This window comes from Mercenaria mercenaria, unplaced genomic scaffold (genome assembly GCF_021730395.1).
Source record: "Mercenaria mercenaria strain notata unplaced genomic scaffold, MADL_Memer_1 contig_4398, whole genome shotgun sequence".
NCBI lineage: Eukaryota > Metazoa > Mollusca > Bivalvia > Venerida > Veneridae > Mercenaria > Mercenaria mercenaria.
In genome coordinates, this window is record NW_026462622.1 from 3,706 (window position 1) to 20,351 (window position 16,646).

The following is a 16,646-nucleotide window of genomic DNA, read 5'->3' on the forward strand; positions in this document are numbered from 1 at the left end:
GTTGAAAATTTTTGTTCAGGGTTGCATCAGGGGTCTTGTAGGGTCGGGATATTAAGGAACGCCTGAGAATGCCAGAATATTTTTCAGGGTTGTATCAGGGGTCTTAGGGTGGGGAGAATATCAGATTTTTTCATGGTTGTATCAGGGGTCTTAATGTTGGATGGGGGTGACCAATCAATGATACTGCCACCTGTGGCACAACTGTGCTTTGTACCAATAAATCAGATAATTGAAAACCACTTGGGAGTTCATCATGACCTAAGAGTCGAGTTCTGCCATTGCCAATGTACGAGTCATATAAACCACTATCTTGAAAAACGATTTGGTCAATTATTCCTATTATACATAAATGATCTAACTTAGTCCTTACAATCACAAGTCAGGTTATTTGTAGATGACACCGCAGTTTACCTCACAATCTCTAAAGAACAAGACTGTATCACACTACAACATGAGCTCAAGAAACTAGAAACTTGGGAGCATGTTTGGGAGATGGAATTCAATCCCAGCAAATGTCAGGTCATGAACATTACAAGAAACAGAAAGAAATTTACGCACAATTACAAATTACATGGTCAAATCCTAGAAGTGGTCTCCAGTACAAAGTATCTAGGTGTTGACATAGCAAATTATCTCTCCTGGAATACACATGTAGATAGAATCTCAAACAATGCAAACAAGTCATTGAGTTTCCTACGCAGAAACCTTTCGGTCAAACACGAAAATATTAAAGAAACCTCCTATAAAACCCTGGTTAGACCAAAATTAGAGTATGCCTTTACGGTATGGTCACCACACACACACAGGAACATACATAAGATAGAAATGGTACAAAGAAGAGCAGCCAGGTGGGTAAAGGGTCAATATTCAAACTATGAGAGTGTAACAAACATGATCTTAGTCGGCAGACACTCGAGGACAGACGGACAGTTGCTAGACTTTTCATTTTCTACAAAATCGTTCATTGTTATGTAGCTATTCCAACCCCTCCGTATCTAGTACAGCCATTGAGACGAACTCATCATATGCACGACCATTCCCTCAGGCAGATCCATACAAACATTAATGTTTTCAAGTTCTCCTTCTTTCCATACACCGTTACCATATGGAATCAACTGCCACCCCTGATCGTTAATCAGCCTGATCCTGAACATTTCAGACAGGCTGTTAACGCATCGCACTACTACTAAATGACCACACCCTGTTTTTATCCTGATTTTATTCTTGTTAATACAGTTTTATCTTGCACTATCTTCCTTTGACGTCTTACTGTCATTCTTTTAACTTATTCTGGCACAGACGCGCACCTGCTAGTTATATCCGAAAGGGGCGTCAAGCAGTACCGATACATACATATCTCCGCCGCAGTTCATGATCTGCCACCGGCAAACCAAAGTTCTGGTAGAGAACAGCAGACGCAAGAGCAACCATCGCTATCATTTTGCACTGCATTCCCGCCCCAGTACTAGCAACTTGCCCTTGGTAGAAATTACCTTTTATATAACGCATACTTACCATTAACATGTGCCTCCACTGTCAGATCTTCCCGCAAACTAACGCGAAGTATTGTTTGCTATCGTCATGTGATTATTCTCCCACCATTTCTTTGTTTTGCAACAAGCAAACTAGAATTATTAAACTGAGACGCTTTTACACATATATAAAATGCAATAGCGCAATAAGTAATTAGAAACTTCTTTTTTGCATTTGTTTGCCAAAAAAATTCAGCTGTATCAAATGACCGGATGTTACAGCTAGACTGGGTTTGACCAAATACTAGAAAATGCCCATTCCGCGGAAAGGGCCTGCCATATATGTTTATATTATTGGAATATATCGAATTATTTTTTCATTTCGTTAAATGTCTACGTATTATATTTCATTAAATGTCTACGTCCCCGTCAGGGGTTTGACATTACTGGAAGATATATAGATAGCAATTTTCGATTTTTTAAAAACAAATTATACATTAGATAACAAATGAATCAGTGCAGAAAACGCGCTGGTGGGAAAGGGCCTAACTTGATTGGAAATGGCATGTTGTAAAAAAATGTCTTAGTAATCTTTCTTGACTAATTCCTCAAATGTGTCCTTTTTAACTGTCCATTGCTTAAGATTTGCCACAGAACATAAGATTATCCCTCGTTTGGAGATCAGTCATTATAGACTTTCTTATTTCTTTGACATGGCACAGGTTTGAGTTTATAAATTCTTATAGTTTGTATTGACTTTGTGAATATCAGCTTAAGCGGAATTGATTTCACTGTTTTGTAGATCATTTAAATTAGTTATAAATCTATAGGATTTTTCAGTGTCCTATAGCTTTTAAATTCAACCCAATGTCAATGTTTTTTTGTTGTTGTTGTTTTAGTGTGTGTGTGTGTGTGTGTGTGTGTGTGTGTGTGTGTATGTGTGTGTGTGTGCATTTCGTTTTGCGTTTTTATGTTATATTTTTTCTGTATTATCAATTTTGGTTACTTTCTCTGAAATAGGTTTTACATCCTTTATCAACTGTAATGCCCTTGCTGGAATCGTAGGGGATGTAGACTGAGGTACATGAACAGTTGGCGGTGTTCCCATTATAAACAGGGCTAAGTTCTACAAAATGTTCCCTTTGAGCTTTACGGGAGGATTTTATCAGTTAAATTGTTATGGTTTTGTACTTAGCCAAGCGTTTCAATTTTCAACTTTTTCTAGTTCTAATGTTCTTTTAAGTCTTTTGCACATTCAAGGCCCATATCTGAAGGCTGTTTAGTCTAAGTTCCACATATGTTCCCTTACATGTTTAGTCGTTGAGCTATGCTGGTGGAGTTTATCAGTTGAATTGTTATTGTCGTGTAGCTGGCGTAGCGTTTCAGTTGTCGCTATTTTCTTTCTTTGAGTCTTTTGCACGTTCGACATAAGGCTTAGTGTTCATTGTCCAAAATGACACAAGCTAAGTCCAATTTTAATTCTTATAATCCATTGACGTAACGTGCAAAACTTGGACTATATTGGTTTAAACAATATTTATTTTCCAAATATGTATCATACAAACATTTGTTTATGTGATAGGATTGAGGAGTAAGCTAAAAGCTTGTATTAAACCATCTTTCATGAAACGAATTTGGACTATATTGCTTTGCGTCATTTATTTATACATGTACATGAACAGACGCTGTTAATTGTTTTCGTAATTAAGGTACAGAATCCGAATGTGACAGTCACATTATATTTTATATGATATTTAACACAGATTTTAGAAGAAGAAGAAGAAGAATTTGACTTAAACTGTATACGCATTTTCTCGCCGTACATGAAATATAAAAACAATAAATAACATTTTAAACATTGAAACATTGAAAGATCAAAGCGTATTTACATAATGATAATATCTGACTGTTATATATAGCGGAGCTAATATTCAAATGAGGGTGTGCCCAGAAATTTGGCCAATCATTTACTAATCAACCAGTGCAATATTAACGTTTCACAAACGTGTAACTTTACCATTCATAACTGGGCTGGTTTTTATTCGTAGTAGATTTTGATTGTAGTATTCAATGCAAAATTAGGATAGCCCAGATTTACACCAGCTAGTATCAACCAATCACGTTCCATGCATACGGGTTAGTAAATTTCATGGTAGTTTTGGTTACCAAGTAGGGAAAACCGGAAGTTGAATTACGCATCAGTTTACGCAGGTGATGTGTATTGTACTGATTGTTTCGGATACCCGACCCCATTTCAGGAAAACTAATTGTTACAGGTAAGTATACAACTTCGATAAATGTATGATATGTACCAACATGATAATGATGTTCTCTGCTGAAGTGACGGCCACTTACTGTGGCGGCATTCTAAATAAATAACTAAATGGCTCTGTGACTTGACATAATCTTTCCTATGCACTGTTGCCTAAGCATGTTTACGCATTCTGTCAAAAGTGAAACAGTACATTTGCATTTTGATAAATGTGTCCTAGATGTATGTTATATCAATTTAAATTTGGAATCAAGTTTAATCTTTTCAAGGGTGTATCTGTCATTGCATATTTGCCATTAATCACATTATCAACAGTTGCATTTTATTTTAAACGCATATGCACATCATTGCAGTCACATATATTAATGCATATTGTAACCATATCAGACAAGTTGAAGGCTGGACGTTTTTTAGGTATAAATTTTCAAAAGTAATTACATTGTAAATATTCATAAAACTATACTTGCATGTATAAAGATATATCTGCTGGCAATATTTCATACATGCAAGCACAAAAGTATTTATCTGTATGTACAAATTAAATCTACCCGTACATATTTTATTTATACCTGCAGGTACATATTTTTTTCTAATTGCAGATATAAATAAACTTGCTGCATCTGTCTACGCTTGTTATATAGTAAACAAGTGTAATTGAATAGTACATTGCGTCCGTTTATGGCCTGTGTATTTTACATAAAGATTACGGGAGTCTCGCAGTGATTTGTGGATATTTGAAAGAATGGCTAATGAAAATTTGACAGCTGTTCTTTATAAAAAGAAAGATTTACATCTGGTAAGAAAATATTATTTTGAATAATTATAATTTTAAACAAATGACAATTTCGGCTATAAGTCATTGTGCCACACATTTGTTGCATTTGAGATAAATCTTGTGTCGTAAATATCTCTTAAAAAATTCTGTCCCCAACATAATATGTTTAAATTAATTACTTGTATATCTCGCTATTGCAATAAATTAAACTGTGAACAGTGTGAAAAATTATGTATAAAATTAACAAACGGGACACAAAGTATCTGAATTTTGCAGGATGTTATATATTTCTTATAATTATATATAATTTTATATGTTCAGGAAAACACCGTTATTCCCGAACCAGGAAAAGGGCGTAAGTAATTTTGTTTTTATATTAACTTAATCCTTTGAAGTTCTGTTTAGTTATATCTACATGTGACAAAAAGAATTGTTTCTAAATAAGATGCGAAATCTTCACTGTTTTATAGTTGTTTAATAAAACATATCTACAGTATGCTTCGTTTTCATACTGGAAAGAAAGCTTATGGTAACAGCTTTGGTCTTTCAAGCTAGGGCAGTAATTATTGTGCAAGTAGGTATTTTTGACTTTTAACATCGTACCTTCCTCTCGCAACTAGAAGCCTCTCTGGCGTTTTGCTGGTGGCGGAGTCCGTCTCGGTATCACATATAAAGTATGCGTTCTTCCCTTTCTACATGAAAGAAAAGAACATGAAGTAGTAATAGCAATAGCATAAGTATGTCACGAATGGTCTGATAACAAAATAACAGAGTAAAAAATGAATTATACATGTTTATAATCGTAAAGAACAGTATGAAATACAAAGTATCTATGACATTATGGCGAGTGTGCGTGCGCACCAGGACAACCCCCCCCCCCCCCCCCCCCCGCCTCAAACCACAAAAAAAGGAAATATGCAACATGAACTGCGCGCACGCCAACAAGACATAACGAAATGTCAAAAATCCTTTACACAGACACGTTTATAGAGATATTAAAACATTATTACCATACATTTCAGAGAGAACGGAATTAGAAAATGAAATTTTCATGTCATTTTTACCTTTTGACCTTGAACACAGAATTGATGTTACCTGAATATATAACATGGTTTTATACATTTTAATACAATACTTCTGTGTGAAACTGTTCACAGTGGGGAGGAAATCGTTGGTGATCTTGCATGGATTCCATCTTTGATTTCTTGGCCTGCACCATGTATTGACCGTTTATATCTAAAGTCTGATTAACTTCAGACTACATAAACGTTTTGTACATAACATGTTTTGTTACATTCTGTGGACAGGTACTTCCTTTACCAAGCCACCTATTGCGACTCTGGGTTCATTTTACAAAACATCTTAACATTTCACTTATCTTAGAGTAAGATATTATCTTACGAGAATTTTTAAATTATCTTAAAGTGTTTTACAAACGCTATCTTAAATCAGTTCTCATAGCTAAGATAGTTCCGTCGTAAGTTATTCAAAACAGTGGCCGAGTCTAACTTAGTCACGTGACGCGCACTTGTCAGAAGGAAACAACAACAACAAAATGTGCTAAACAAATGAACTTGCAGGAACAGTTTTTGATAAATTTTCCGCTAATTGTGACATTAAGCAATGATATTTCAATGACTTCTTTTGATAGAAGCTCAGTTTTCTCGATTCATACGTCACATAGAGTAAGAACGCTGTACGATGCAATGGCAATATTTCGTCTTAGTGGTGAATTCGGACAACATCTGGTCTTATCTTGATTGATTACGGTGAAACATATAAACATTTACTCACCGCGCCTGCGTCAAGTAGATAAGGTTTTAGAATCCCCCACCCCACTGACTGCTGATATAACTGTCTTTCAGTTTTTATTCTTTAATTCTGTACTAATCACCAACGTGCACCCTGCCCATAATACTCGCAAGAGGCGTGAGGCAGTATAAAGAGATAGATAGAGACTGGATTTGTTGCTGTCAAGTATTTACTGATTAAATCCGGAGGTAGATAGTCTCAGTTGGCAGTATACTCCTTTCTCATGGTACCGGGGCTTCCATGATACCGGTGTAAACAGTTTTCTCGTGAAACTTTTATGTTAGCCCTGCCTACCGTGTCTTGACATAATTACTTGAGCAAACCGGAAGCAGCTGTTCCGTATCGCACATTTTTTTTTGCGAAAATGAAAGGATTTCTGTTGAGCTATTTACCTTTTTATACAAAACCAGTTAAAACATGGTTTTCTACCTTTGGTCCCCAACAGGGGTTCCACTAGACCTGAAAACCCAAGAGTCCCAGGACCCTTGGGTCCAAATTTTGAAGGGTCATTTTCCAAAATACAGGAGTCCTGTCCCAACACGTCGATATTATTGACTGAAGTTTTTCTTATATAGTAATACATAGCTAGTAATACAATAAAACCAAGATCATGTTACAACAAAATAAAAATGTCTTGTTTCAGATCATATTGTAAACTAATATTTATCAAAATTCATGTTATATCGATGAGGTTTTTCTTCTGTATTTCATCAAAGAACTATAAAATACACAGAATGGCAACTGGGGTTAATCCCGCGTCATCTCGTGTTAGCGCGTTATCTTATTTCAAAGCGTTTGCCGACTTGATTAATCGTGATCAAATCAACAGACGCTTACTGAAGTATAAACTGCCAGTACGCCCGGTGCGTAATAAACCGAACTGAGTCCATTTTTCAAATGACAACTGTTGATTTCTCAGACTTCGAATCATAAATTCATTCCTTCCCCGTGTAGAAAACACTAATAACATTAAAAAAGCACCATTATCATTATAAACAAACGATCCGAAAGAAATCTTATTTCAAAGCGTTTGCCGACTTGATCAATCGTGATCAACAGACGCTTAGAACGAGATCTCATTCAGTTGCCGAGGGATGATGGCGAGATTTGCTCTATATGCCTTTCAAGATGCCGATCTGTTTATTTTTATAGCTCTTTGATTTCATTTAATAACAGAAAAGTGCTATAACACTCTGTAAAAAATGCATCCAAAATGTACGATCCGGATACAGGTACACTTTCGGAACATCGTCTGAAAGTAGTTTTTGTTCAGTTGACTTGACCCACTAGGGTCAACAAGAGATAGTTCCTCAAATTTTGATGTTACTCATCATAAAATAATTGCATTGAAAATCATTTTTTTAAAAGGAATTTGGAAAAGTTGCATCTGACCTCGGGTGTAATTAGAATCGTGAACGGACATTCTAAACTTATTTTTGCTTTCGAAATTCTTTAAAATTTGTGGATTTTCTAGTTGAAATTACAGTACGATCACTAAACTATGGTCTAATTTAAAGTTTGCATGAAGAAATCTTACAGGGCACTTTTCACATGCTCGGTAATCAGCTGCAGGTCACTCACAGATAATCTGATAATTGGCGCCTTTTTGACAGTACAAGGGATCAATATGCTTTATCAATTAATTTTAACACTTCATTGATTCTCGTTATATATGTGAACTCGCCGTGACGTAATTTACTGATAAAAAATCGGCAAGGTATTTCTACAGGATAAAGGGCGGGATTTAGCAGAAGATCAAAGGCAGGAGCGCATTGCGATCGCCTGTCAACGGTGATTTAACTCCGCCTTCCATACCTTACTGCTTACGTCACTCATATCATTATTAGTGTACTGGACTCTAGAGATTCGCATGACCGCGAGGGTTCATTTTGAATACACGTGTTTATCGTGGACACAGTTTTATTGTAGGAAATAAATGGTAAGAGAAAGGATTATCAAAAGAAAATGCCCCCGGGTCCTGAGTGACGCTCAGGCAAGTATCATGCCGGGTCCTTTGAGCGTCTTTTGAAAATCTCTCGGGTCAAATGGAACCCCTGTCCCAACCCTTGTGTCAAAACACCCTCTACATTTCCTCTAAACAGCATTTGTTATCTGCAATTTTTAGCGAAAATATCGACAGATTGCTACCGGAAGCCAGGTTGTTTCTATATTTAGGACATTTCTTAGAAAGTATGGCAAGCCGTTAAGGCAAAAATAATGGAATTACAGCAATATGCAAAATATAAGTTCCAGTAAAACCTGTGCATTTGATAAATGGTTCTGTCATTTCAAAAAGATTTTAATGTATATTCTCAAAAGAACATTTTGCTGCTCTTTAACATGGTAGCTGGTGAAATTCTTGCTTAGAACAGATCTAGACATCACTTGTAAAAATTATATCTTTGGTAATATGCAGTCTAAATGTAAAATTGTTCAGTGTTCTTTTTTTGTTGAAAAAACTTCTGAAGTTTGTCTGAAATCATGGACTGTAAACTTACCTGAAGGAATGGGAAATATTAACATAATTGTGTGTCAGGCTTTCCATATTGACACTATTTTATGGTTACATCGGTATCATGGGAAACAACTTTGACTTGTCAGATTTCAACTTGGCATCATACTTATCGGGAATTAATAAATAATAACCAAATGATTTAAGTTTTCAGTTTATTATAATAAAGAGGAAGAATGAAGGAAGCAGTAAAGAAATAAAAAATAAGGTGAGTTGCTTTTTTTTTCGTTCGTTTTGCGCTCGTTAAGTACCCCGGTATCATGAGAAACCAGGCTATTTAGAATGAAGCTGTATTTTAATGTATTAGTTCTTGCATAAATTCTGTTGAAATGATCACTATGCATTTCTTTGTAAAACGAGACGGTCGTTGCAGGTTATCAAGTGGAAGGTTCGCCATAGAATTAAGTCCTTTACAAAATAGTTTTACAGTCTGTCCCACCTAAGTTTGGACCTCAACTTTGGACTGATATGAAGAAATGGAACGGGATCAAAGAACATAAAACATGTTTTTGTGAATTAAAAAAAGTTACCCTCGGGAATTTCAAGGATTTTTGCAACAATCATCTGGTTTTCCCGTGCGACTGAATTTCATTTTCTCTATGGAAAATCGCTGTGGTTTATTTCTGGTCGCCATTGCCAAATATTCTCTATTTTGGAGATTTTCAGGAAATTTCACGTGTTTTTCCTCGGGGAAGTTTCACACTTACTTTTTTACACTTAGCTATTTTTAACTCCCGTAAAAACAGATTGGGTTTGAAATAGAATTTACAATTTAGGAGATCTATACAAACGAAATTTTGAAAAATGTAAAAATGAAAATTAGAAAAAGAACTTACTTTGCACGAAAGAATCCTGTCATTAAGTATTCACTAGATCTAAATTTCAGGCAAATAACTGAACTGTGCATTTGAAACAATATCTTTAATCACAGTATTTTTCAAATGCATAATCCAGGAAGAACCTGTACGATACAAAGTCGTCAACTGCTTCAGCCTTCTTAGAATATAGCTCAGAGATGTTTATATGTTGTTACGGATTTCTGAGCTGAAACGAATCCCGTACTGAAATCTAACCAGGAATCGTGGCAGAAGTCTGTCATCAAATGAAATGCAATGAACTCACCTTTTACTTTAAAATGTTTATAATCCATTTTTCTTTTGATCTGGCATAAAATAATCCATGCAACATAATTTGAACACAAGTTATACACACAAGTTTCAAACTGGTACCCTTGTCTGCAATATTTTGCCCGCCATTGCAGTTGTCACCTGATCGAGGTACTCTTCATTTGAAAACCAATAGGCGGTATACAGTAGAATCGTTATTTATTTACCTTTCCTGAGAACTTAAACCTTCTAAGTTATGTTTTTATGAATTTTATCGAAAATGGTTATGTTTATGATTAAAATAAATTGAAATCTAGGTGAAATTTTGATCTTGATTTTCAAAAATAACCACGCGAACTGTAGCATGATGTCATCAGTTTCTCACGAGAGACTGTGCGAAATGTTGCGGTTTGATATTGGAAAGTTAACCAAATGGGGTTTCGCCATAACTTAATGGACGCGACCATCAGAAAATGAAAACTGCGTCAGTTAAGTTATGGTAGCCATAATTACTTAGAATATAGCGGGCTTAGTTTTCTGCATTTCCCTTTCAGCGCTGAAGTATCCAGTAAATAGACTATATCACCTACCTTGTAACTTCTCTCTAAAAGACGAAGATCATAGTCATGCTTCTTTCGTCTGGTTGTGCTCGTTGAATGTTAGCTATTAATTGACTAACATGGTCTGAAGTTGTAAGATATTCACCTTGTTTTAATGGAAACATTAGTAGCAGGCGTGTTAACTTCGCGTCCAAGCATCAGCATGTTTGCTGTAAACCCCTTCATACTGTTTACTGACAATCGTAATGCACATGCGATTTGGTGAAGGAGTTGATCCCATTGATTTTGCGACTTACCTATAAAGCAGCGAACAGCATCCATTAAGCTGCGATTGTATCTCTCTACCTGTCCGTTACTGGACGGTCAATATGGTGTTGTCCTAGCCTTATGTATCTCAAAGACTTTACATAACTCCACAAACAGCCTAGATTCGAAGGTTCTTCCTTGAATTGAAAAGCTCTGAAATGGTATTCCAAACCTTGAAAAGAAATTATCTACTACGGCTTTCGCAGTGACTTCGGCTGATTGTGATGGAAGTGTTATACATTCTACCCACTTAGTAAACTGATTCACTAGGTGTTTTAGGTAATGGGCCTAAGATATCAAGGTGGACTCTTTCCATAGGCGTACTTGCTTGGTATTCAGTAAGTGCACCTTTCCCATGCCTTCCCTGTTTTTTATTCTGATTACAGATTTTGCAACCTAAAACAAAGTTAATAACATCTTGTTTTAAACCGTACCAAAAGAATTTTTCCTTTAATCTTTCCTTGGTTCTGGCTACTCCTTGATGCCCCGCTGATGGCAAGTCATGGTTTAATCTTAAAGCTGTAGGTACTAGATGTTTAGGTAGAACAAGTTTCTTGTCGTTTGATTTAACATCATTCAAATACAGTAAACCACTTATTAACTCCTTGGGACCGAGGCGACTAAAGGCGCTATATTTTCTACCCCTGTAGCGTCGATATCCGACTATACGCGCGTTATCAGGACTCCCTAGGACGGCGATTGGCGAGTACAGTCGCGGCACCGAGATCATGCTGATTGCGTCACGTACTTGTTAATTTTTGATAATCCTGATAAAAAGCAAAATCATTTTGCATACCGGCTTTTATTTCTTAGATGTTATAATTATTAATTATGCTAATAATTAGTTTACTTGTTAAAATAAATGTTTGTAAATATGCGGTAAAGGAAATAAAACAAAACGAACTCAGCTGTGTTTCGTTCATACTGTATTTGAAAAGATTAAAATAATGTCGGCTGCCAGAGATTTTTCTTTTTTCTTACATTGAAGAAAATACTCATTATCATGCTACTTTTGACGTATCATTTCCGTCGGATGATGATTCCGACGATGAAATTTCATTATCAGAGAAATGAATGGTCAGAAAATGTTAAGTTTTAGAAAGCTGAAATATTCGTACACTTACATCGCATTAAGTTCAAATGGATGAAAATAACACAGCAAAACAAATTTCATACATAAATAAACGCTTTTTGTAAATGTAATAATTCTTCAAAGATGGGTGTAAATATTACAACTTAACTGTCTCAGTACGTGTCACACAACGTTTGTGTACATGTTTAGAAATTAATTATACATCAAAATAAACCATCGATATTCACTCAAAAATGGGTGTTATTTTTTAGTAATGCTGATGTAAATACTGTGTAAATAATGTATTTCTATTGGAATTTAATGTGTTTAAATGTGAAAAAGGTAATAAAAGCGGCAATGTTCAAATATTTATTAAACACATTGTAAAAATGGTGAATGTTTCGAAGTGAATTTATTATTCAATTTGGATATAAGTTACGGACGAAAGTGGATATATATAAATATTTGTTCAAACTTGGAAGATTTTATAAGTATAGTTTGATTTACACCAATGTTAATAATATTTCCATGCCTGATATCAATTGACTGCATGCGAGTGTGATTATGCTCTAAGATCAGATAATGTTCTTCGACGTCAGGTGGCAATTCTTATCTCGCCGCAGCATGTATATTATGATATCGGCCTCAGGGAGTTAACAGAAATTATTCTCTATTTAACAAGTACGATTTTTGAGCAGAACTGGTCTTGAACAAGTCTGAAAGGTTAGGTTCCCCGATGTCCTCTAGCCAGTTTATCAGGTCTTTAAGATCTGTGTCATTACGCTGAGCCAGTTTTAGCTCATCGACGTTAAAAGCCCCAAGAATACTGTCCAGATGTCTTACCTTGATCTGTAGGTGCTGTCTTTTGCATCAGACTATCATCCCTAGATTCAGGGTTGTTTATGTTTTCTGGTTGATGCCTCTTTTCTTTCTGTTTTTCTTCACCATTTGATTTAGACCGGGTTTGTATGTTTATACTTACCAATCCATCAAAGGTACGTTATTCATCTTCCCAGGAAACATGATCCAATATGGATTCCATGGTTATGATTTCTGATAGATCTGCCTTTGGCAAACCTTCATTTTGAAATAATGGTCCCTGTATATCCGTTTCCGAGAAAACTGGATCTACCTGATCACTATACTGCAAATACTCTTTAGATTCGTTCTTCTGCCCGTAGACTGTTGTACCCATGCCCTCTCGGTAATCCGATATCCCTACCTGGTTACAAGAGTGGCCAGCCCCTGCAATATCATCCAGGATTGATCCCTTTACCATTGGCACTGCGTCGTCTACGTCTTCTGTGAAGGAAGTCCAATTTTCATGAGCTCGCGTACAATACTTACACCCACCACAAGGCAAGTCTTTTAGTCGTACCCCAGCATTAAATGCACCACACCATCCATCTGCCAGCTTTCTCGAAAGTGCATCAGCATTTCCATGCTCACGACCAGGCCTGTGTTGTAACACCATATTATACTGTGATAGTTCCTCCAACCATCTCGCCAACTGACCTTGTGGTTCCTTGAATCTAGTTAACCAACATAGACTTGCGTGATCTGTTCTTACCTTGAAGGGTTTCTCTAACAAGTAATGTCTATACTGTCTCGTGAACCGAACGACAGCTAACAATTCTTTTCTAGTTGTACAATACCGACGCCGTTCTTTAGATAAAGAGAAACTTCCATAAGCTATTACTCTTTCTACCCCAATATGAACTTGGAGAAGCTCCCCTCCCACAGCTACATTAGATGCATCAACATCTAAAATAAATTCATCCTCGGTGTTTGGTGGAGCTAATACTGGGGGATTTGTAAGAAGCTTTTTAAGTGTTTCAAAACCTTGGACCTGCTTTTTAGTCCTTTCGAAATTTCTTTGACCGATAACCACATATAAAGGAGATGCTACTTTGGAAAAGTCCTTAACAAATGAGCGATGATAGTTTGGTAATCATAGAAAACATTCCAGTTCTTTAGAATTAGTTGGAGCAGGCCAATTGGTGACTGTTTCAACGTCTGATTTAGACATTTCAAGCTATTTATAGTTATTTTGCGCCCCAGGAATTCAATTTCCCTTTTAAAAAATACACACTTTCTAGGTTTAAGCTTGAGACCATAGGTCCTAAATCGTTCTAAGACTTCGCGTAGGTTTTGCAAATGGTCTAGAAATTTGGATCCCAGCACAACTATGTCATCTTAAATTGCTAGAACAATTGTCAAATATAATCCCCTAAGAATCAGATTCATTACCCTAGCAAATGTGACTGGTGCATTGCATAGCACAAAACCCATGCGTACATGCTCATATAACCCATATTTCATGATGAAGGCTGTGTTTTTCCTATCTTCTTCACGAAGGTGTACCTGCCAGTAAGCTTAATTTGCATCGAATTTGGAAAACCAGATATTACCTGAAATTGTATCTAGACAATCATCTACCAGAGGTAATGGAAAACATCTTTAATCGTAACGTCATTCAAGGCACGAAAATCAATACACCATCTCACACTTCCATCCCTTTTTCGGATAAGTACCGGTGCAGATGCCCAATCTGATGTCGATTCTTGTATAACTCCTGCTTGTAACATTTTTTCTAAGTGAGCTTCTTCCTCACCAGAAAAAACATGCATTCTTTGTTTTTTTGCATCCCCTGTATCTATAGTATGTTCTATAGCTGTAAAGTTGCCTAGATCAAAGTCATCTTCAGGAAGACATCTTGGTATTCTATTAGAATTTTGGCAAAGCTTACCTTTTGGTCTTCTTCTAAGTTTTCACTAAATTCAGTGAAAACTTGTCTCAAATGACCGGATATTTGTTCCATTGGTTCCGGTGCAGATGCAACTGGGTCAAGTTCCACCTGTGACACACTCTCTACCGGTTATGTGATACAAGAATCTTTGAATCTGAAAAAAAATCTTGTATTGTATAAGCTCTGCCTATGTTTACACCTTTTTTCAGTACTCTATACTGATCACTTGTATTTAAAAGACACATTATGGGTTTCGTTCCTGTACTTCTTACCACCCTTGGAGATAAAAACTTGGTTTTGATGCTTTGTTCTGGTTCGATAACATAGTCTCAAGATAGGTAGGCTCAAGTCCATACGACACTGAATTTTAGCTACAGAGTGAGGTGGCAACACTTGCCTTTTACATACTGGTACCCTAGCAATGTTGGGCATCTCACTTGAGTCATGGGTTGCCTCATTCAACTTCAATGTCATTCCATAAAATGATAATGTACCACTACCCATGTCAAATACTGCTTTCCCTTTGTGCAGTATGTCGAAACCTAACAGCATATCTTGTTCTATGGGAGCTACATGTAGATCTTCTATGTAAGATTTGAATCCTATCTGCAATTGTACAGGACCCACTACATCACCTGACATTGCCATGCCTTTACCGGCTACTTTCATTTTCACTTCCCGCTTAATTGGTGGTGGATTTAATAATGATTTATAAACAACATCTGAAATTATTGTTACCTGGGATGCTGTATCTACCACTGATGTTATGTTTTTATTACATACCTGTACATTGATGGAATATTGGGAGACAGACCTCATTTGACAGACAATTACCTGTTCCGTGCCAGTATCGTTTTCCTCACTTCCCTTATTTGTTATAGTCAAATCATGGTTTTCTGGTTGGCTATTGTCTGAATGCGGTTTTTGGCCTACTGACGGTGGGGCCGGGGTGCGGCCTTCTTTCCGACCCTTTGGAGTTTAAATTGTCCTTTTGATTTTTAGGACAATTTCTTCTAAAATGACCTTCTTTGCCACATGTATAACAAGCTCGCGATTTACGTTCAAATCGCAATTTTGTTGGCCTCATTCTCTTACCTGGTTGTTTTAATTGATCCAGAATGGTTTCCTTTAACCGTACCTCCAAATCTTCAATAGCTTTCTGCATACTCTGCTGTTGAGTATAGTTACTGCCGGAAGATTGTATTTGATTGACAGCACTTACAGGTTCTAAGTCATAGTCTACCTTTCTTCTCTGTATTTCAGATTTTGACTTCTCATGCATAACGACATGAATTTCTTGGTACCTTCTTACCATTTGAATAGCTTGATGTACTGTTCCGGGAGCTTGATTACAAACTTATTCTCCAGCTTCTTTGTCAGCCATACATTGGCAGAATTTGTTTACTGCCTGTTCATTGGTGAATGTTTCAGATAAACCCTTAAAAGCTCGGACGGCCATAGTAAGAACCCTATCGGCCCAATCCTCCAAAGTCTCACCAATGGTTTGTGAAGATAGCACGAATTTAGCTTGGGCTGTAGCCGGTATATCATGCTCATCAAACCGGTCTGTCAATTTCTTTAGAGTTTCACGTAAAAGACGTTAAACTCGAACACACACGCACACGCACACGCACGCGCACGTGCACACACACACACACACACACACACACTCTTTGTCGAATCCCTGTCTGATTACTATTTGATACTGTTTGTCGAATCCCTGTTTGATTACTATTTGACACTGTACCTCAAGTGATCAAGTGATTCATGTAACTTTTTGGTTAACCTACCTTTTACTGTAGATGGTAAAGATGTAAATGGCACATTCACTGTTTGATTATTAGTGGTACTTGGCTGCTCCGGAGATGTATTCTGGACATTGCTAGATGTAGGTCTAGACGTTTTTGGAACACTAGGCAATTTCCTTACCAAGTCATCTCTCCCGCATCATTTTGACGTGTTATCATCCTTTTTGCAGATGAGAGTAACTGTAGAAAATCAGACCCCCAT

General features: G+C 36.6%; 1 protein-coding gene across 2 annotated transcripts in view; it reads left to right on the top strand.

The window, feature by feature from the left end:
• Positions 1 to 3,593: 3,593 nt before the first annotated feature.
• The window catches only part of LOC123528993 (sorbitol dehydrogenase-like), a 37,462-nt gene continuing 24,409 nt past the window's right edge, over positions 3,594 to 16,646 (top strand). For both annotated transcript variants that reach the window (XM_045309141.2, XM_045309149.2), the window contains exons 1-3: positions 3,594 to 3,748; positions 4,344 to 4,540; positions 4,841 to 4,874. In XM_045309141.2, the coding sequence (XP_045165076.2) occupies positions 4,487 to 4,540; positions 4,841 to 4,874 (88 nt within the window). In that variant the 5' untranslated portion in view covers positions 3,594 to 3,748; positions 4,344 to 4,486. The remainder of the gene's footprint in view (positions 3,749 to 4,343; positions 4,541 to 4,840; positions 4,875 to 16,646) is intronic.